We start from the raw sequence: 20,204 nt of genomic DNA on the forward strand, positions 1-20,204 counted from the left end.
GATAGCCGCCATCGGAAAATTCTTATTATGCGTTTTAGTCAGTTTTAATCTTTTGGTGTTTTATTGGGAGATATTTTTGTTTTGTAGCACATGTTTTTTGTTCACTTTGTTGTTTGTATTCGCTTGTAGCAGTCTGTAGCATACGAAGAAGGCCATTGTTAGTTGCTGTCAATTTTAGTGATCAACGAGTTGATCAAGCATGCGAATTTCGGGAGCAAACAGCTTTGGTTCGTCAGTTATATCAGTGTTCAGCTCACGGAGAAGCTCAACTGCAGTTTCACTAGAATATTATCTTGAATATTTGCTTAGAAAAAGGTTTCTACCGGAGACTGTCAAGAGTACCGCAGACAATTCTCGAGTCTGGAAATATTTTCGTCATCGCCTTGATTAACGACTGGTCGATAAGCTCATCCGTCGCCCAGTTGACGACAAACACAAGATCTAATATCCTTTGTCATTTTTTGATTAGAGAAAATATCTACCTATGGAACTGAGCTGCCCTGGCTTTGTGGCGTAGTTCAACGCGTCTAGATAAATTTTACCACAGTTGGACGATTTGTCGAAGATTTCGAAGTTGGGGCTAACAAAGCAGTTTGCTTCGATATCGACTCCAATGTCGCCATCTTGAAAGAAAACCCTTAGAGTTGCAAATCAGAGAAAAAAATTACCAGTAAGAAGGATGAGTGCCTTCAGATCATTCAGATTGAATCGATTCTCTTTGTCGTCTTCTAATTGATGCGCAAGGGAGACAATCGCGGAGTAAGTATCATATCCGGGTCGTCCCAAATAAGAAATTCTTGAAAATATTTAGAGCACTATTTTATAGCAAAAAACTTCAAACCTTGAGTGAATGTCACGAGTTCCAGAAGCATGTCGAATGTTGACTTTATGATTTGGGTCCGAAGAAGTTATGAAGTGGATCTCAGTTCCAATTTTGGTCGCATCGATCACGTGAGTTAGCCATGTCTTCGCAGCCTTCCATCTGCGAGAATTTTTTAGGGAAAGAAAAATAAATTCTTTTTTACCTTCTATGGTGTGTGATTTTGTCTCTCGGTCCATCTGTGAGTACAAAAAGCTCGAACCCCTCGACAAGGCTATAAAACGCGACGGCGAAAAATACAAGTTTGTTCAAAAGCGAATTCATGACGAGCTCGACGTTGGGCAAAATTTTTTTATGGAAGGACGAAGCAGCATCGGCAGGCTTTATGAAGTTGCCACCACCTTGTGGAGGTTATAAAGGTGCACAAACAAGCAGGAGGGCCATTTCCACTGCCATTGAAAAAACTACTTAACCCGCTGAGACCCCTTTAGAAGAGGTGCGATCAGCAGACGACGAGTGGAAAAATTGTAAATAAACAGACTCTTGAGGATAAACTAGGACAATGGACTCTGCATTCCGAGACGGATGAATAATGCTTCGCTAAAATCATAAATAGAGTCATGGAATTTCTAGTCTGAGTTGACTCTTAGTTTTTGTTCAAGAATTTTGGCCCTAAAAAGGGCCAGAAGATTAGTAGGTGATGACGGTAGTCATCGGTGGGTGAGCAAGAGTTCCTTTTCAGGGAACATTAGATGCTCAAAGTCGATTTGCTTTGATCCTTTTTGTGTTCTAGGGATCTCTCATCGACAGAGTCAAGAGCTTGACTGAGTGAAGACTCGGATGCGGCGGCCCTTTTTATACTTTTTCAGAGCTGCGTTCTAGAGACGATTCTGCAGTTTTGAAAATTTTGCAAATTGCGGTTATCTGAAATTGACATAAAGATAAACAAGCTCTAGAAAATGCTCTAGAATATACGCCAACAAATTAAACAATAAATAATTTATTCGTGAAGTTATCAATCGTCACATTTGATCAATAAATAAATAACTTTCACCGAGATTTTTGCTCGTTAATCGACGATTCCAGGCTCTCGTACTGGCTGTCGCGGCTCGATGTCGGAGACAAGGAATTTTTCTCAATTCGTTTCCGCTCGTTAGAGTCAGAGTTGTTGTGCTGGTCCGACACGTAGTCCCCACCAGAGAAGTAACGGTAGTCCGCGGATGATGCTCTGTCGCTCGAAACCCGTTGTTTAGACTTCTTTGGCTTCCGCTGCTTTTTTTCCTCCACAAAGGCGATCGTCCACCGATCAACAAACTAAATTCCAGATCCTTATTTTATCTAAACACAACAGGTTGAACGCAAAACAAATACCTGCAACTCTCTTGTAGCAATAACGACGTTAGCTATGATTCCCTCGTCCACGAAAAACGGCGTCAGGTTGAAAATACCGTATGATACCGTCAGTACGTTAACACATCCATTCGCACTCTCCTCAATCGCTTTACCGATTCTCTCCGCTAAATTTTTTTGTTCATGTTTCTTTGTGTCTAATACTTTGACCTCTACGCTGAGCTCACGAATTAACGGGTATAATTTATACCGTATAAAATATTATTGCCAAATTACAAGTGTCAATTTCGCGTTTCATTAGAACTAGAGGGTTCTCTTGGTTGAATCTCGCGTGTCTATTTTTCTAGCACTGGAACTGGTTATTGATCATAACGAAATTATAAATCAAGCAAATTATAAGATTAGCCCTGTAATGATAATTTGATAGAGGTAATCCCATTTTATGATTCTAGTGAAAGTTCATATTAACAAGTAAGTATAACATTGCAATTACATTTGTATAACATAAAAAATCAACATTTATACATAGAGGGTTTATTCAAAATTTCAAATCGTGAAGTGTTTCTTTACCTATTTCTGTGTAAAGCTGAAACCGATACTCCTCCAATTTACTGTCCTCCTGCGAGTAAATAAGGAAGCGCACGAGACAGCCGGCTCGATTCACAATTTCTCTTCCCTTGGTTGTGCGGATGAAGCCCCGCTTGATCCGATCGTCCCACCACCAAGTGCGTATTCTCTCGAAATAAACTGGCCTCACGTTCAGCAGAAATCCTCGCCGAATGTAGCTAAAGTCGATCGTCGTATCGAATCGCTTTGGGACTTCCTCTCTCTTTCTCAGGTTTCATTTTTTAAGTTTATTTTAAAGAATTTTAATATAAAAAAGTGATTATTAATGATCAATTAGATGAAAATAAATTTGGAACCTTAGCCGACACACAGTGCACTCATTGGTCATCACGAACCTCTCCATCCTTTTGTTGATGCAGCGGAAGGATGGATTGATGATTCCCACCTTACTGATCCTCTTGTCGAATGGCTTGGCAAGGCCAAAGACAACCGTGCGTATCTTTTCAGGCGACATGTTCAACTGCCGACAGACTCCGCTTCGCTTCTTGTTGAAGTACTCCTTTAATACTTCCGTCGCTCTTAATACTATTGATGCCTTGAAGAGTTATTTCAACGAACCTTCTCAAAGGAACCACCCCTTCCGTCTCAATCAGCCGATCCAGGACACACTGCACCAGATCTATCTGCAAATCGTATCTCGCAGGATTTCTAATCGAGTACTTGAATATCGCCAAATCAGGCAACAACCGCTCCAACTTCTCGTTCATAGCAAAAAACTCGCTGTTTCTCTTTCTTTCTTTGACGCAATTCTCAAAATAAAAACGGAGTTAGTCGGGTCAATAACGCAAAATCAGCGGAGGTCAAATCGAAAACAAAACAGAAACGGGTCAAATCCAGATTTTGAGTTGTCCAGACCGTTGGGCGGCAGCTTCCTTGATTTGCTATCGACTGTGGCTATCTTATGAAATTTTAAAAATCTGGAAAACGAGCCCGAGAATCAAGAAAATTTGATTACAAAATCGAATTAGAAAATGGGTTTTCTAAATAAGATCAGTGAAATCATTCCCTGGGGAAAGGGGGAATTAGAGATTATACTTTGTCAAAATGTTAGAAATCTAAACATATCTGCTGAAATCGGTCAAGTCTTGGGTAAATTTGATCCAACGGCTATGTTCTTAGCAATAACAAAGAAAGGGGGCGCCTCATTTGTAGCGCGACTGCCACAGAATTATAATCATTTCTGAAATCATTCGTAACAAATAATGTTCATAAAAATGATCGGAAAACTATTTTTAATTCTATGTGCATTGCTTTTCATTACCTTTTTAAACCTTTCTGAAGAGAGAATCGCAGCAATTCAAAAACGAGACGTCAGTGGAGAATATTACGACTGCGCTGCTGATGTTAAACTCGGCGATCCGGGACAATTCAACTGGATTCTACTTCTTTCTGTCCAGGGCTCAGGAAACACTTGGACCAGACAACTACTGCAGTCGATGACGGGCTACTATGCGGGAGGAGTTTATCGCGAGATCGACGAAGAGTTTGATACAGATGAGCTATTTGAAAAATCTCCTTTTCCTGGCGAACATTTCGCACCAGAATCCGGAAGAGTTCTTGGTAAGTTTTAATAAGAATTTTGGACGAAAGAGCTTAATAAAAGGTTGAAAAATACGATTATAAAAATCTAGATGAACATTGCGGAGGAAAAACTAGCAAATGAAGTCTTAAACTAAAGAGTCTTAGAGGTAAAATTAAAGGTTTATAGTATAAAGTTTATGCTTTAAAAAATAGACCCAATTTCAATTGATTAGTTCCAAGACCGACCCCTTTGAACGTGATGTTTTTCCTTCAAATAAAGCCATCGTTACAATTGTAAATGTTTACAAAACTCCGCCGTTAAATTAATACATTCTGCTGAACTACCGATAAAATTGTTCACAATATTATCTCATAATCAAATTAGATATCTTCGCCAAAATTTATTTTTAGGCGTGAAATCTCATGCTCGCGGTCACATCCGAAAAGGATCGGCGATAGTTCTCATCATGAGGAATCCTTATGATACTCTAAAGGCGAATTTTAATCGGATAGTTTCCGAGAAAGAGTCAGGTGATGGTCATGGTGCTCACACGGGCACAATATCTGCGGAACTTTTCCTCTCTTCTTCGTGGCGAAATTACATCAAGAATCATGGACAAGTTTGGAGCGAATACTATCAAGAAGCTGTTCGACTTTCGGAGAAAAACGGAGAAAACTTTCACTTTTTATGGTACGACCTGCTCAAGACCGACAAGATTGGCCAGATGCGGAAGCTGTATTCGTTCTTGCAAGAAGAAGCCAGTGACAATTTTGAAGTCGAAAACTTCGAAGAGCGGCTGGAATGCATCGAGAATCAAAATTTAGACCGATATAAGCGAAAAAAGCAAGAAATCGACTTTGATCTATTTTTACCAGGTTAGTCTCGTTTCAGAAAAGCAGTGAAGATTACTTTTTTAGACGAGATTATGATGATAAACAAATTCATCGAAGAGTACAAAGAATTTTTCAAGAAGAATAACATTGATTTCCCCGAAGAAACAATTGACTCTTGGTTAAAATAATTCGATTGTGCTCTGTTTGTTTGCTTTGATATTTACTGTGCTTAACGTTAGATGTTTAACGGAATGTAAATAAATTCTTTACCTCTTTTACACTGTTTGTGTTTTTCATTTCAACAGAAAACAAGTTTTTGAAAGCGAACAAGGTAGCTTTGTATTTATCCAAAAAATACGGTAATTTTGCTTTTCAAGAAAAGGCTCTTGAGTAGAGAATCTTGTTCAAGAGCTCAGGCAATAAATTTAAAAGCCTATTGGTGACCGACGAGATCAATGGACACAATATCCATTTTTACCTATCCTCGGTAGTATAACGCAGCAAACCCCCAGACCGGATAATTGAGCGCTGCAAATAAAAACTTTTACGCAAGCGGGTAATAATTTATGCACTCATAAAGCAAAATTTGACCTGTCACATCTGCAAAGTGCATATTTTCGCATTTTCAAAATGCTATTTTTGACACTTTTATTTTCTGCTCGTCCGAATTTTGCACAAGAGACATCCACTTTCTCATCCACCACGATTCCATACAACCCTTCGTCTACGGAGCTATCTTCTTTTTCAAGCTCGACAACTATACAGACAGTAACGGCCAAGACATGCGACCCGTTCGTGCTCATGTGCTCAACTCGGCACATTTCCGTCAATTTTGATCAAAACTGCTGGACACATATCCCGATAGGAAAGGAGTTTAGGTCCATAAGATGCAAAAGTCGAAAAACTCTGAGGACCCCTTGAAAAGACACACTGTACCTCACATGGCAAAAATCGGCTAATCTTAGCTCTTCATGTCAGTTCACTGACAGTGGACAAGCCGCCGGTGCCTGCGGAAAGCCAGAATTGACAACTGGAAGCAAAGACGACTCGGTTTTTCGATTCTATGTCGTCCAGAAAATCCCAGACACGACGGTCACCACGATGACCAGGGCCAGACTATTTGCATTCTTGAAAAAATTCACGAAATTGCCTGTGAATATTCTTTTACGAAAAAGAAATGCGTGCATATTCATTTTAGCCTATTCTCGTGCATATTCACGAAATTTTGAGCGGACGGGGACGGGGCTTCAGTTTGGGTGGCGCCCGCGAGATGTGAGCCTGAGGGCCCGATTTAATTCGGCCGCCGGCTCGGAGCTTAACCAATCAGGGCGCGCAGCATTCGCGAATATTTGAGATATTCACGAATTTTTCAAAAATTCACGGAAGATATTCTTTTCCATTCATTTGAATATTTTCGCGTCGTGAATATTCATACAGCAATAAATAGTGAATCTTCGGCAAGAAGAATAACTTTGAGAATGCAAATAGTCTGGCCCTGACGATGACTCCGGTAGAGCTTGTATGCAAGTTCGACAGCCCAAGTTTATCAGGGAGGGTTTTCGAATTATGACTTCTGAAAATATTGTCATGTGGAATAGCGCTAACCTAAATAAGCAAATTTGACGGTTTCTTCAACAACTGATGCTCCTTTGATTCAAATAGTTTCTGCGCAGGATGTCATAAAAGATTATAACATCGAGCTGGTCACAAGAACCGATTCAACTCCTGTTTTCACTGGCGATATGATCACTGTTGATATGAAATACACGGCGATATCAAGCTCTACTGGGTAACCCTCATGTTTTCAAACAATCAACCTAATTCAATAAAACCAAATTGGATAAACTATTTTAACCAAGAACCAAGAGTTTTAAACTTTCTGTCTTAGCTTTCGGTTTTCTTCGTGCGAAGCTTCAATTGGGCCCGTTACAATTCCTCTTCTTGAGAATGGATGTCCGAATGCTTGGAGTATCAAAAATATTGGACTTGTTCAGTATAAAAAGGAAAAGGTCAGATTTTTAGACTAGTCTCAAATTCTGAACAGTAAAATTGAACCTTGAAATGAGCTTCACGAAATATCCTTCATCGCGTTTTTCTTAGAAGGATATTCTAACCTTTCGGTAACATGTTCTGTGATCATGGTGGATGCCACCGACGCAAATGTCCTCTCATACCTGGATACATGTACGAATAACACTCGTAGCGTGGAAACCGTGAGTGATGTTTACCAGCGAAAATTTACGATTCAATCCAACCTGGAGCTTGAGAATTCGATGAACTCGTCTAGACAAAGTCTAATCTTTGCTGTTTTCCCTGCAATCATTTTTATCAATTTTCTTTGATTATGAAAACAATTTATTTCAAATAAAACAGTACATGTAGAACATGATGTAATTAATTATGTAGTAAATTTCCCGTACGCACATCAAATACATCAGTAATATAAACAACTCTATTTCCGTCGGAATCATATTCACCCTCCAATTCGTCCCCTGACTCTGAAGAGGAAATATCTTCCTCTTTGATGGTGATTTCACATGTTTCGATTGGTTCTTGTATGCTCATCTGTGAAAAAGAAGCGTAGTTCCCTATCATAAAGAGCCTAAAATCATAAAAAGTTTCAGACATCATGCAAGATGCTTTACCTTTTGACAAAATGCTGCAAGTTTGTGAATTTTGCACCTGTGTCTTGGCAAATTTTATTCAATTGATGAATTGACGGAGGGTTTGTGCTCGAGAAATTTTTCTTGATTATCTTTTTCGCGGTTTCAGGAACTAAAGGGTCGACACAAACCTCTTTTCCGGCCCACATTTTGTACATCTATAAACATATTTCATTCTTTTGTCAATATGTCATTATGAAACCGTTGATGTTGATGAGCTGTTGTGTGTAAAGAAATCATCTTGCGTGTTTGACTCATCTTCACTCGAGGAGAGTTCTGCTACGTTAATCGGTTCAAACTCGTCTCTCTTTAGCATTATTCTGGGATTATTTTTCTTCTTAGTGTCACTGGAGAATTGGTCGGTTAGAGCACCAGTAGACTTTACCAACTCTTTTTTTCTTTGAGGCCCCTCCTCTTTTTGAGCTTGGAAATCTTCAGCAACTTTTTTGGCCGAAACAATCTGTCCATGTTTTCCGTCAATTGTTTCAAAGCCTTCTTCTTTGATATCGTAAGTGACCGTGATCGACGAAGAGGCATGTTTTTTTCTGATCACTGGTCCTCGATCCATGTCTACATTTAACGGTATGGAGAAGCTCTTCTTCCATCTTGTTTCACTGCGAAACTTGAAGCCATTCTCAGATATGCCACTTTTGACTGACAGCCCGTCGACAGTAAATTGGCGCGATAGTGCCTTGACAGTCACATTGATATTCCCCGGAAGCGTCGGAAACTCATCCAAATTTACTTCGCATATCCATTTCTTCGGTTGCTTTTTCTGTTCGTCCCATTCTTTCAGTAGTTTCTTAGCAGTCGCAGGCAGTTCTTTTTCCTTTTTCTGCAGGTCTCTTTCCATAGCTCGAAGGTGTGATGCTTGCTTCATTCGTTGCCTTTTCTGATCATTTATCAAAACATCATTGTAGTCTTTATCCGACAACGTAGCACGGAGATTTTTGAATTTCTCCAGTTCGGCTTCGGTGAGAAACTTTTTGTAACCAAGTCCAAGAGCTGCGTATTCTTTGATCAGCTTCTTTTTCGCGTAAAGACATCTAGCGTTAGATGGAGATGTACCAAACTCCTCAGCTGCTTTTTTCCAGCTTCCGGGTTTCTTAGTTGCGAGTTGCTGTTCTCGTTGTAGGACAAAAGCAAGCTGCTCAGTCACTGTAAAAGCAGGTACCCCGGTGACTCTTTTTTTGGTTGAACTTTATGGTCGTGCGTTTATCATATCATCCTCCCGAAAAAGCCAACCATTCCTTTTCTTTCTTTTCTTGACTTCGTTGACCTTAATAATTTCAGAGGAAGGCAGCGCGGTCTCAATAATTTCTTCATCAGCCTGCTCTACATGCTCAAATGGAACTTCCATACTTTCAATTGCTTCTTGCCCTGTGCTCATTTTTCTCTTAAAAATTTTAGAACGATATCAAACACTCAAAGTTTGAAAAGGACGGTACGTGCGTGGGCGAGTCGGTGAATCAATACGCGGGCAAAAATGGCCCCTCTGCCTCAAACATGGAATTTTATTTTGGTCCCGCCTCCGCTCCACTAGCAACGTCTTCCTTGACTCTTTTTGCCATCTTTTCGTTCCGAATTTTATTACAGTGATATTAAATAATACGAGTGCAGGTCCTACTGAGCGAAAGTATCTATCGATATTTGTAAACGGAAAAGCTCCTCAGGCAAAGAAGGATTTTCCGGTAGATGTATCAAAAATATCAGTTATATGAAAAACTTGATCGCCATCTGAGTTGTATTCGCCTTCTTCATCTGTCTCCTCTTCAGATTCAGAAGAATCTCCTTCGTCCTTCGTCGCTTCTCCTTCGTCAGACGTTTCTTTGGTGACTTGATCCTCTTCAATAATTTCCGTCGATTTTTGTTGAGGAGGATTTGGATCATCATTTGACAGTCGTCCTCTTGGCAAAGGGGACCGAGCGTAATTGCCTATCGTAAAATACCTAGAATATAATGAAAACTCAATAAAAAGGAATTGAAATACGGGATTACCTCTTCATGAAATGATTCAACTCTGCGAACTTCGCGCCAGTTTTTAGACAAATAAGTTTCAGTTCCGTCTCTGATGGTGGCTTCTTCTTGGAGAATTCTTCCCTGATAATTTTCTTTGCACTTTCGGGAACATCTGGATCAATACAATATTCTTTTCGAGATACCATTTTGTAAACCTTCAATATATTTTTTGAGTTTATGATCTTATTCTTGACAATCTTACCGTTTTTGATGAGCTGTTTTGAATGAAAAAGCCTTCTTTCTTGTCTTCGACCTTTGATTCATCTTCGCTGGACGAAAGCTCCGGTACGGTTATCGTAGGGAAAGTTTCTTTTGTTATTCTGTCGCTTGTCTTTCGAGATTTTTTCTTAGATCTCAATTTCATTCCTTCTCCAGAGCTGTGGGAGTCTTTTTCCATGTTTTCTTGCTCCTCCGTGACTTCAACTAGAGTTATCACTTCTTCATCGTCCTCATCATCATCATCATCATCTTTTTTGAGATCGAATGTAACGATGAGAGTAGTAGCGTCCCCGTCCTTCTTTCTGATTCTCGGACCTCGCTCCGTGTCAACGTTTTCAGGTATGTCGAAGCTCTTTCGCCATCGTGTCTCACCTCGAAATTTGAAGCCACTTTCAGTCATGCCTTGCTTCATTGAGAGCCCATCGACAGTAAATTTACGAGATTCTGGTCTTACGGTGACATCGATATTGCCAGGTATAGTAGGGAATTCGACCAGACTAATTTCGCACCTCCATACTTGTTTTCTTCGATTCTCTATATCCTCGTCTTTTTCAAGTTTTTTCATTTCGCAAACGCTGAGCATCTCCTTCTGCTCGTCGGACAAATCTTCGCCTTTTTCGTTCAGTTGTCTTTTCAAATACTTTAATCTGTTGAAAGTCTTAATTCGTTGTATTTTCTTCACTTTCATCACTTCTTCCTTGTAGGCTTTGTCCGACAAAGTCGAACGAAGATGCCTGAACTTGTCGGCTTCCTTTTTCGTCGTTTTCTGCCTGAAAGTAAGTCCAAGATCAACGTATTCTCTGATAAGATCCCTCCTGTCATAAATCAATCTAGCGTTTGTAGTAGACATTCCAAATTGTGGATTTTGGAGTAAAAAATCCTCTGCAGATTTTCTCCAGCTAGGAACATATAATCTTGTAAGTTCGTCTTCTCGTTTCACGATGTAAGTCAGTTGCTCAGCTACTGTCATTGTTTGTTTTCCTGGTTTTCTTCCTCTGCGATGGATGTTTTTTGATAAATTGAAAAACTAAATGAAAGGGAATAAATATATTCTAAACAAACACAAGCAGAAAAACGCCCTATCCTTTTTAACATCTTGACTTCATTGAAGCCTGATTGTGTTGGAGTCGCTGCTGGATCTGCGCACTGAACGAGGCCAGATGCTGTGTTCCACATTCTGCCCATCTCTGCAGGACCTTCCGAACGATTCTTTGCTCTCAAAAGAATACGGCGGATTTTTTTTTAATTGAGTAATTCTCTGACGATTTGATTGGTAGTAAAATAAATACATTCTGAAAGCTTTGAAATTGATAATGCGTAGGCAAGGCGATGAGTCAAACTGCGTGCGCATTTTAGGAGTCCTCTCCGGTTGTCATACTATAACTCCCTGACACTCTGGAGCTCATTTTTACGTCTGCGCAATAATTGACATCAACGATTAAACAAGTAACACTTCGTTCTGTAGGGCAGATTTATATCTGTGATATCATGGGCAACACTATTCTTTTTCTCAGAAACACTGAACACTTTCCGCATTTAAACATTAACTCACAAGTAAAGAATAAAACTTTTGAATACTCATTAACCAATCTTGCTATACAATGTGAATTGAAGCAGCCTCCATCGCTTAGCGTCATACCGCGTAGAATAAACCAGTTCTCGTCCGATCACTGAAGTCATACTACGACGGGCGGGGTTAGTACTTACATGGGTGACCGGTTGGGAATACCTCGTGCGCTAAGCATTTTGCCATTTTACGGAAAAGGGTGATCCTTTTCTTCGATACCGACACTTTCGCATAATATTTTCTCAATTTGAGAGTGGACCTTGCCTGGCGGGCGGCGTGGCACTTGAGAAAAAGCGCCCTCTACCGCGTGCTTATCCGAAAAGAGGCCGAAAATAGGAGCGTGCAGCGACAAAACGACCTCGAAATCAGGCACCCCATCTCTTCACTCATCCCATTTTTGAGTCCGATTTCGATTGTCTAACAGGTAAGAATCGTCTCCATGCCTACTCTCTCCTATCCCTCTCGCCTCCTACAAATATAAACTCTATGGAAAGAAAAACGGGACTTCTCCCCACAACATTTGAGTTCATTACGGGAAACTCTTCTGAGCTTCAATGACGCGCTTTTTAAGGTTGGGCAAGTTATTTCACCCACTTCTTTATTTTAGACCCTGGAACACCATACATATTTGGAATCAGCAGGAAATTTTAAGAACTTTGACCGTTTTAGTTTCCAAAATTTCCACTTCCGGTCCGATTCTAGAGCCGGAAGTTGACGAAATTTTTGAGTTTGGCCAACTTGTGACCTATCAAATTGATCCTCAGAAAATTTTGAGTAAGGTCATCTTAAAATCATCCAAAAAAACCGTCCCAACCGCAGTCAAACCGACCGGCAAAACTAGGAAAAAAGGCATAAATTTTCGATTTTTCTTTCAGTTTTTGCGGTTGATTTGACCGCGGTCGGCATTGATTCTTCTTCCAGATGATAGGAAATTTTCTGAGAATCAATTTGATAGGTCACAAGTTACCCAAACTCAAAAATTTCGTCAACTTCCGGCTCTAGAATCGGACCGGAAGTGGAAATTTTGGAAACTAAAACGGTCAAAGTTCTTAAAATTTCCTGCTGATTCCAAATATGTATGATGTTCCAGGGTCTAAAATAAAGAAGTGGGTGAAATAACTTGCCCAACCTTAAAAAAGCGCGTCAATTTAATAGGTCACACTTCACCCTTTCACGTGAATTTTGTCAACTTCCGGCTCTAGAATCGACCGGAAGTGGAGTTTTCTAGGATTTTCAAGGGTCAAAATTCTTGAAATTTCCTGCTGATTCAGAAAAGGTATGGTGTTCCAGGGTCGGTATGGCGGAAGTGTGCTAGAAAACTTCCACAACCTTAAAAAAGCGCGTCCAATCAGTAAAAAACCTTCATTTAGAAAATCAATATTGATATGTTCACCAAGCTCGTGCCTTCCACACCCTAGTTCTACACTTAGATGCAGTAGAACGTCTAAACACACTGAAGGTGGGCAACTTTTGCCATTCATAAGGTCACATGTGACCTGCATGTGCAGTTGATCTTCTAATAGAACGCCCTTGTTATTAGTGAATTTCCAAGGAGAAATCTCGAAGGAGGAGGAAAGGTTTGACGCGCTTTTTTAAGGTTGGGCAAGTTATTTCACCCACTTTTTGATTTTAAACCCTGGAACACCATACATATTTGGAATCAGCAGGAAATTTTAAGAACTTTGACCGTTTTAGTTTCCAAAATTTCCACTTCCGGTCCGATTCTAGAGCCGGAAGTTGACAAAATTTTTGAGTTTGGCCAACTTGTGACCTATCAAATTGATTCTCAGAAGATTTCCTATCATCTGAGAGAAGAATCAATGCCGACCGCGGTCAAATCAACCGCTAAAAACTGAAAGAAAAATCAGAAATTTATGCCTTTTTTCCTAGTTTTGCCGGTCGGTTTGACTGCGGTTGGGACGGTTTTTTTGAATGATTTTAAGATGAGTTTACTCAAAATTTTCTGAGCATCAATTTGATAGGTCATAAGTTGGCCAAACTCAAAAATTTTGTCAACTTCCGGCTCTAGAATCGGACCGGAAGTGGAAATTTTGGAAACTAAAACGGTCAAAGTTCTTAAAATTTCCTGCTGATTCCAAATATGTATGGTGTTCCAGGGTTTAAGATCAAGAAGTGGGTGAAATAACTTGCCCAACCTTAAAAAAAGCGCGTCTTTCCGTATTCTTTCAGATGTCTTCATTATTTGTGAGAGGCGAGAGGGATAGGAGAGGGTGGGCATGGAGGCGATTCTTACCTGTTAGACAATCGAAATCGGACTCAAAAATGGGATGAGTGACGAGAGAAGGTGCTTGATGTCGAGGTCGTTTTGTCGCTGCACGCTCCTATTTTCGGCCTCTTTTCGGATAAGCACGCGGTAGAGGGCGCTTTTTCTCAAGTGCCACGCCGCCCGCCAGGCAAGGTCCACTCTCAAATTGAGAGTCTCAATGCATTCCTGACCCGAAAAGAAGCACCTTTTCTTATTGTTCGATTCATCAAAATGTTATGCGAAAGTGTCGGTATAGAAGAAAAGGATGACCCTTTTCCGTAAAATGGCAAAATGCTTAGCGCACGAGGTATTCCCAACCGGTCACCCATGTAAGTACTAACCCCGCCCGTCGTAGTATGACTTCAGTGATCGGACGAGAACTGGTTTATTCTACGCGGTATGACGCTAAGCGATGGAGGCTGCTTCAATTCACATTATATATCAAGATTGGTTAATGAGTATTCAAAAGTTTTATTCTTTATTTGTGAGCTAATGTTTAAATGCAGAAAGAGTTCAGTGTTTCTGAGAAAAAGAATAGTGTTGCCCATGATATCACAGTTAAAAATCTGCCCTACAGAACGAAGAGTTACTTGTTTAATCGTTGATGTCAATTATCTCAGTTTTACATATATTATTTTCTTCATCAGTGCATTCCATCTCCGTGTCCATAATTTCCTCAATTTGTAAGAGTTGTCTACAGTCTTCATAATCGTCAGCTTCAATTTTTGTGACGACAAACTCGACTTCTTCATTTGTCATCGTCGACATTGGAAGACCTTGGCTGAGGGTCCTCAACTCAGAGCGGTCCTTTCCTTCCATCCTTTCTTTTTTTCTTTGAATCGCAGAGCCGTAATTCCCAATAACGAAGAGTCTTACAAATAATAAGAAAACGGGGCACTAATGAGGAAATACCTTTTCATGAAATGCTCGAGGTGAGAATACTTTGCTCCTGTGTCTTCACAAATAATTTTCAATTGAGTTTTTGTTGGACGATTAGAGCTGGAGAAATTTGTCTGGAGAATTCTTTTAGCTCTTTCAGGAATGTCAGCATCGGCCATTACCTCTCTTCCATTGTGTATTTTGTAATGCTATAAAACAGTCATTTTGTTGCGAGGGAAAACTGATCAAACCGTTTTTGGAGTTGCATTTTGGATGAAAAAACCCTCCTCTTCAATCATTGATTCATCCTCGCTCGAGGAAAACTCTGGTACATTGATTTCGGGTAAATTTTCTGAATTTGTGTTGCTGTTCGTTGAGTTTTTCTTCAGGCACTTATCCTTAGTCGTTAAATGTTGTTTTATTTGCGGCTGTGTTTCAATATTCTTTGGAGCATTCTCCAGTGTCATCATGTCATCTTCTTCACCGATTTGTTTCCGATAATACCAAACGGTAAGATTATTCGACTTGCCCCTTTCTTTTTCAATCGTGGGTCCTTGATCAATATCGACATCTTCAGGAATAGCGAACTTCTTTCTCCATCTCGTTTCACTTCGGAACTTCACGCCGCTTTCTGTGATGCCAAATTTTATGGAGAGACCGTCGACGGTCAACTGACGAATGTCGGTCTTTACTGTCACATCGATATTGCTCGGCATTGTTGGGAATTCCTCCAAGGAAATTTCGCATTTCCATTTTTTATTCAGCCACGCTTCTCTTCCTCTTGTTTCTTCCCAGTTTGTCAGCAATTTCCTCGATTTAGCAGGTAGTTCCTCATTCTTTTCCTTCAATTTTCTCTCCACTCTTCGGAGTGCTTGCGCTTTCTTGCATCGTTGTCTTTTCTGCTGTTTTATTAACAGATTGTTGTATTCCTCATCGGACAATGTTGCGCGAAGACATTTGTATTTCTCCAAGTCGCTTTTGGTGAGAACTCGCTTGAAACCGAGGCCAAGCGCAGCGTATTCTTTGACAAGCTCTTTCTTTGCGAAGATACCTTTGACGCAAGAAGTGCTGGCTCCAATAAGTTCACCGGATTCTCGCCAGGTTGGCGGATTCAATGTTGCCATTTGCTTCTCCCGCTCGAGGATGTAAGTAAGTTGCTCACTTACTGTAAATGACTGCTGACCTAGTCTCGACTTGTATTTCTTTTCTTCCTTGACGTTGATTGTTTCTTCGGGCAGAGGATTACCGATAATTTCATCCCGTTCTTCGGTATTTTCTTCAATTTTTATTTCAGTTTCTCCATTTTCGTCGATTGAGTTCATCTCACTTTTTCTCTGAGATTTATCCGTATTTTATGAGCTTGTTCGATATGACCTGACATTGAGTAAAACAATGCTTGCGTAGGCAATACGATGAGTCACTATGGCCACGCAAGTCGGTCCCGCCTCGAAGAATTAATTTGTCGAAGAAAGGGCCGCTCCCTGGGAAGAAAGGGGGTGAGGGGGACTCTTCTGTCCTGCAATCAAGCTGGTGTTCTAAATGGCTGAAACTAGCGGGTGACGAGTAACTAACGTTTTCTTCGTCAATTTCTAATTTCATGTCGATGAATTCATCTTCTTCAGTTAGTAGTACTAACTTAGTACCGTTGACATCGGAAGACTTGTACTTAGGGTCCTGCACCCAGAGTCGGTATTTGCCGAAAAGACATTCTTTGATCCTTCATAAATTGGCCTTCGTATAAATTGAAGAATCAATTACTGATTCATCAAAAAATCGGTACTCTGTCGCAGTGATTGTCCAGTGAGACGATCTTTATAAATGCAAGAGCCCGTGATCCCGTCTAATCTACGAAGAAGTCCAGAGCTTGCCCGTTCTATTATAGTAGAATGCATGTTTAATTAATTTCTGCAAATTTCGTCTTTGGCTCAATCAGCTTATCCGGATGATGCTGCTTGTCCTCTTCTCACATCAAGCGAGACATCGATCAAAACTCACTTATGTACTTCGCACAGTTTTGTCAACAAACCTTCCGTCTAGGCCGTCTTCGCCGTTCAGAGAGAGAATAAATTCAGAGAGAGCATCTTGCTAAGATTGGGATAACAGAAATCAACAAGGAGAAAAAAAATGTTAGATATTTTTTGGATTTTTATGAAGAATAAAAACGTTTCTCACAGAACAGGTCATCGGACTGATTGTAATCAAGTTAATTTTGCGAGGCAATATCAAGATTTAAAGCTCTCAAGCCTAATTCGATTTGAATTCATCTGGGTGCCTTTGAGCAATAAAACCATGCGTCGATTTTCGCCAAATTAGGGGGATGCATTTTGTGTTCAAACAGGTTAATTTTCACGCAAGCCAGCCATGACCCCGATTCCAAGCGATTATTGCAGATTTACATTGATCTAGGATTATCGAGCACCGCTTTTTTTTAAAGGAAAAATATTTATTTTCACTAAAAATATCTTATTGAAGAGAAAAACATTCCAGTATGCTGTTCGAATAATATTCATAATCATACAGAGAGCATATTTCCCGCGAGGCTGCTCAGAAGGTGCGTAAAATGAAAAAATAAACGATCAAGATGTTGATGACTTGAATATATAATTCATTCGCTTCCCCGACCGTGAAAACTGTTTTCTGATCTCTTTAGTGTCTGTATTCATTCATCCCTTTTTTTTACTCAAAAGCTGCGAATTCCTCGCCCCCGGGCGCGCCGATCTTGGCACCAACCTCCTCCGCCGAGAAAAGCTCAATCATCAGAGAAAATAACGAAAATTTTCAGAAACAGAAAGAATCGGAAGTATTGCCAAGCAAAGAGATTTAATAAAAAGAAGTAAGAAACCAGAGAGAACATGGCGACCACGGGACTACAGCTCCTGGGGTTCGTCCTCGGGGTCATCGCCTGGTCGGGAATGATTGCAACTTGCATGAGCCCGGAATGGAGACAAAATTCAGTTGGTGGAACAGCCCTTGATGAGCATAAGAGGTAATTACCCAATAAATGCATTAAATAAACAGTATATAATCCTGATTTATCCATTGATTCATTACCATGATCAAAAGATTCGACGGCTTATGGACTCAATGCGAGCAGATGCCAAATGGGAACACAAATTGTGAAAGCTACAATGTATTTTTCATTGGCCTACCAGGTAAAATAGACGTAGATCTTTCAGTAACTAAACGAAATTCCAGAGGTGCTACAAACATGCAGAGCGTTGATGATCACAGCCATCGGCCTTGGCTTTCTCGGCATCTTACTCTCCGTGTTAGGAATGAAGTGCACTTCAGTCGGAGCATCCAATCATAAGGCAAAAGCAAGGACTGCTTTGCTTGGTGGTCTATTGCTTGGCGTCGCCGGTAAGAAAGAATATGATTTTCGGTGTCTTCTACTCGTAAATTATTTCTCTTTACGAGCAGGAGTTATTTGGTGTTATAAATGTTAATCGGTGTGTTAGGTGTTTCGCAGGTAAGTCAAACAGGAACGATAGAGCTTATGACTTTCGAGAGTAGCTTCTTATGGCGATCGTTTGGACAACAAATGTCACCACTAAAAACCAGGTAAATCACTTTTTACATGTTACATGTACAAGCTAACTTTGACTTTAAGGATCCGCGGTATATTTGCAAAAATGGCGGAGTAACGGCTGCTTCGAGAAGAGACAGGTTCAGATTTTGCGAATGTCCGACAACCAATGCAGACGCTTCTCAGGAGGGATAAAAAGTCTGATCAAAAATAAGCAGACAAATTGCCAAATGCCAAACGACGATTATCCCAGTCAACAGTGTGCTGTAACTTCACCTTTCAAAACTGGCAGCGCTTTGCCCCCAAATATGATTGGGCCGTGGATGTTTTTTGTCGGAGCAGTTCTGACCGTTACTCAGGGAGAGTTTCAGAAATTCTTGATGTTAACAAGTCAAGACATTCTTGAACTCTTTTGGAAGCGAAATGAAAGGCGGAAAAGTCCACATTTGGACAATTCTAGCCAATTGAGTGAACCGAAATTCTCGTCTTTGGTGTCGCAAGCGCGGGCCTTGAGCGGGGCCAGTTCGAATTCGAACTCGCCACCTCAAGTTTCCGCCGACCATATCCAAGTTCACTCGTACCTATGACCGTTGTTTTCAGCTGCCTGCACGGGCGCCAGCGTCTCTTACTACGCGCACAAAGTCGTGCAGGAATACTTCAACCCCGTACTGCCTTACAACACGCCGCTCTATCTCAGATTCGAATACGGAAGTGCGCTTTTTATTGGATGGATTTCGCTTATCATGGGTATGTTACAACAAATCTGAATATCTTCTCATAAAAATTAGGTGTCCTATCGTCTGTCATTATGTCTGCAGCATCACTAATGGTCCTATCAAAAATTGCCAAAGGAGAAATTCTGCAAAACGGCTACCTCAAGAAGCATTTGGGTAAAGAAATAGACTGAAACAAAAATAAGAAATGAATCATTCAGGGTACAAACAACTTGAAGGCTTGCGAACTCAGAACAAACTCACACACGCCGTCCAGGAATACGTCTGAATACTATCGATAATTATGCAGTCCTCAAACATTGCGGAAGCCTTCTGTTCTTTTAAATTATTGCACTAACACCGAAATGTTCACAATTGCGATTTCCATCAACCATTCCTTTATAAATACTCTCCGTTCGAAATAAACGAAATTATTTTCTTCAAATCGATGCTCAAAATTTGCATGCAAAAATTTCAAACAGTAAAAGCAAGCGATGAAATCGTCCTTGAGCAGACCTATGAATACTATTTGAGCGTCATTTATCTGCATAGAAAACTGTCCTAGTTTCTAAGACGCGATAAAAACACGCGGTCAGAAGACCGCCTCGACATTTACAGGCACGTATACGTAAGTAACGTCGACGTTTGCCACGCAAATTTGCAAATGCTAAACCCCAGCATATAAACAACTGCTGAAGAAGGTTCCATTATCTTGACAGAAAAAAAATTGAAAGATGCTCGTCTCCTTCGAATACGCCGCCGTCCAAGCCGCTGCCTACCAAGTGCAAATCAAGGAGGTAGTTTAAAATTTGAGAAAAAAATTCTCAACTTGACTGACTTTTTTTAGACCGAAACTATCGGCTCCTATCTGACCAAAGCCGCTGCTTACTACAAGATTGATCTGAAAAAGTGCAAGTTCACTACCTCGAATGGCTTCACCGTTACTGTAAGAAATCTATTTTAGTGAATTAATTTCTAACAAAGCTATTAGGCTGGCATGACTTCTGCCCAGTTCGCCGCGGGTAAATCTACTTGTGGAGGTCGATCTGCCGCAGCGGCATCATCTCAGAAGGTCGTCATCAAGATCGAGTACTCTTCTACTTCTGTCTGCCGTTAAATTCGCCTTCAAGTGAATTTCCGCGAAATTCTTCGTGGGAAACGCTTTCAAATCAAAGTGCAGTGATTTCTACCGTCTTCAAT

The 20,204-nt window shown here is 40.5% G+C and overlaps 8 protein-coding genes, 1 long non-coding RNA gene and 2 pseudogenes across 10 annotated transcripts in view; 5 read left to right on the forward strand and 6 right to left on the reverse strand.

The window, feature by feature from the left end:
• LOC145697051 (catenin alpha-1-like) overlaps positions 1-13,911 on the reverse strand; it is a 92,773-nt gene extending 78,862 nt beyond the window's left edge. For both annotated transcript variants that reach the window (XM_081774193.1, XM_081774194.1), the window contains exon 1: positions 13,875-13,911. The gene's annotated coding sequence lies outside the window, so the exon portion shown is untranslated. The remainder of the gene's footprint in view (positions 1-13,874) is intronic.
• LOC145699249 (uncharacterized) lies at positions 71-1,408 on the reverse strand. Its single transcript, XM_081776510.1, has 6 exons — positions 1,026-1,408; positions 842-982; positions 669-796; positions 483-623; positions 324-441; positions 71-280 (listed from the first exon to the last, which is right to left on the reverse strand). The coding sequence occupies exons 1-6, from the start codon at positions 1,142-1,144 to the stop codon at positions 175-177; spliced, it is 753 nt and encodes a 250-aa protein (XP_081632636.1). The 5' UTR covers positions 1,145-1,408; the 3' UTR covers positions 71-174.
• Positions 3,928-5,416, forward strand: LOC145698524 (sialate:O-sulfotransferase 2-like). The gene is made up of 3 exons (XM_081775723.1): positions 3,928-4,357; positions 4,730-5,194; positions 5,237-5,416. The coding sequence occupies exons 1-3, from the start codon at positions 4,000-4,002 to the stop codon at positions 5,338-5,340; spliced, it is 927 nt and encodes a 308-aa protein (XP_081631849.1). The 5' UTR covers positions 3,928-3,999; the 3' UTR covers positions 5,341-5,416.
• On the reverse strand, positions 7,499-9,026 carry LOC145697102 (uncharacterized). Its single transcript, XM_081774253.1, has 3 exons — positions 8,018-9,026; positions 7,798-7,973; positions 7,499-7,754 (listed from the first exon to the last, which is right to left on the reverse strand). Exons 1-3 carry the CDS (start codon positions 8,693-8,695, stop codon positions 7,547-7,549), a joined length of 1,062 nt encoding a protein of 353 aa, XP_081630379.1. The 5' UTR covers positions 8,696-9,026; the 3' UTR covers positions 7,499-7,546.
• On the reverse strand, positions 9,438-11,426 carry LOC145697461 (uncharacterized). The gene is made up of 3 exons (XM_081774669.1): positions 10,037-11,426; positions 9,814-9,989; positions 9,438-9,764 (listed from the first exon to the last, which is right to left on the reverse strand). Exons 1-3 carry the CDS (start codon positions 11,021-11,023, stop codon positions 9,485-9,487), a joined length of 1,443 nt encoding a protein of 480 aa, XP_081630795.1. The 5' UTR covers positions 11,024-11,426; the 3' UTR covers positions 9,438-9,484.
• LOC145700858 (5S ribosomal RNA) lies at positions 11,679-11,797 on the forward strand (annotated as a pseudogene).
• The window catches only part of LOC145697070 (proteasome subunit alpha type-2-like), a 32,563-nt gene continuing 24,341 nt past the window's right edge, over positions 11,983-20,204 (forward strand). Inside the window, exon 1 of the mRNA XM_081774219.1 lies at positions 11,983-12,044. The gene's annotated coding sequence lies outside the window, so the exon portion shown is untranslated. The remainder of the gene's footprint in view (positions 12,045-20,204) is intronic.
• On the reverse strand, positions 14,179-14,297 carry LOC145700860 (5S ribosomal RNA; annotated as a pseudogene).
• On the reverse strand, positions 14,383-16,105 carry LOC145697380 (uncharacterized). Its single transcript, XM_081774574.1, has 3 exons — positions 15,017-16,105; positions 14,799-14,974; positions 14,383-14,757 (listed from the first exon to the last, which is right to left on the reverse strand). Exons 1-3 carry the CDS (start codon positions 16,085-16,087, stop codon positions 14,481-14,483), a joined length of 1,524 nt encoding a protein of 507 aa, XP_081630700.1. The 5' UTR covers positions 16,088-16,105; the 3' UTR covers positions 14,383-14,480.
• LOC145696500 (claudin-19-like) lies at positions 17,556-19,402 on the forward strand. Its single transcript, XM_081773547.1, has 6 exons — positions 17,556-17,751; positions 17,829-17,917; positions 17,961-18,125; positions 18,892-19,038; positions 19,080-19,181; positions 19,226-19,402. The coding sequence occupies exons 1-6, from the start codon at positions 17,618-17,620 to the stop codon at positions 19,291-19,293; spliced, it is 705 nt and encodes a 234-aa protein (XP_081629673.1). The 5' UTR covers positions 17,556-17,617; the 3' UTR covers positions 19,294-19,402.
• Positions 19,724-20,203, forward strand: LOC145700031 (uncharacterized). The gene is made up of 3 exons (XR_014134136.1): positions 19,724-19,801; positions 19,852-19,950; positions 19,996-20,203. It is a non-coding gene; the product is annotated as an uncharacterized LOC145700031 (long non-coding RNA).

This window comes from Oikopleura dioica, chromosome 2, assembly GCF_907165135.1.
Source record: "Oikopleura dioica chromosome 2, OKI2018_I68_1.0, whole genome shotgun sequence".
Lineage (NCBI taxonomy): Eukaryota > Metazoa > Chordata > Appendicularia > Copelata > Oikopleuridae > Oikopleura > Oikopleura dioica.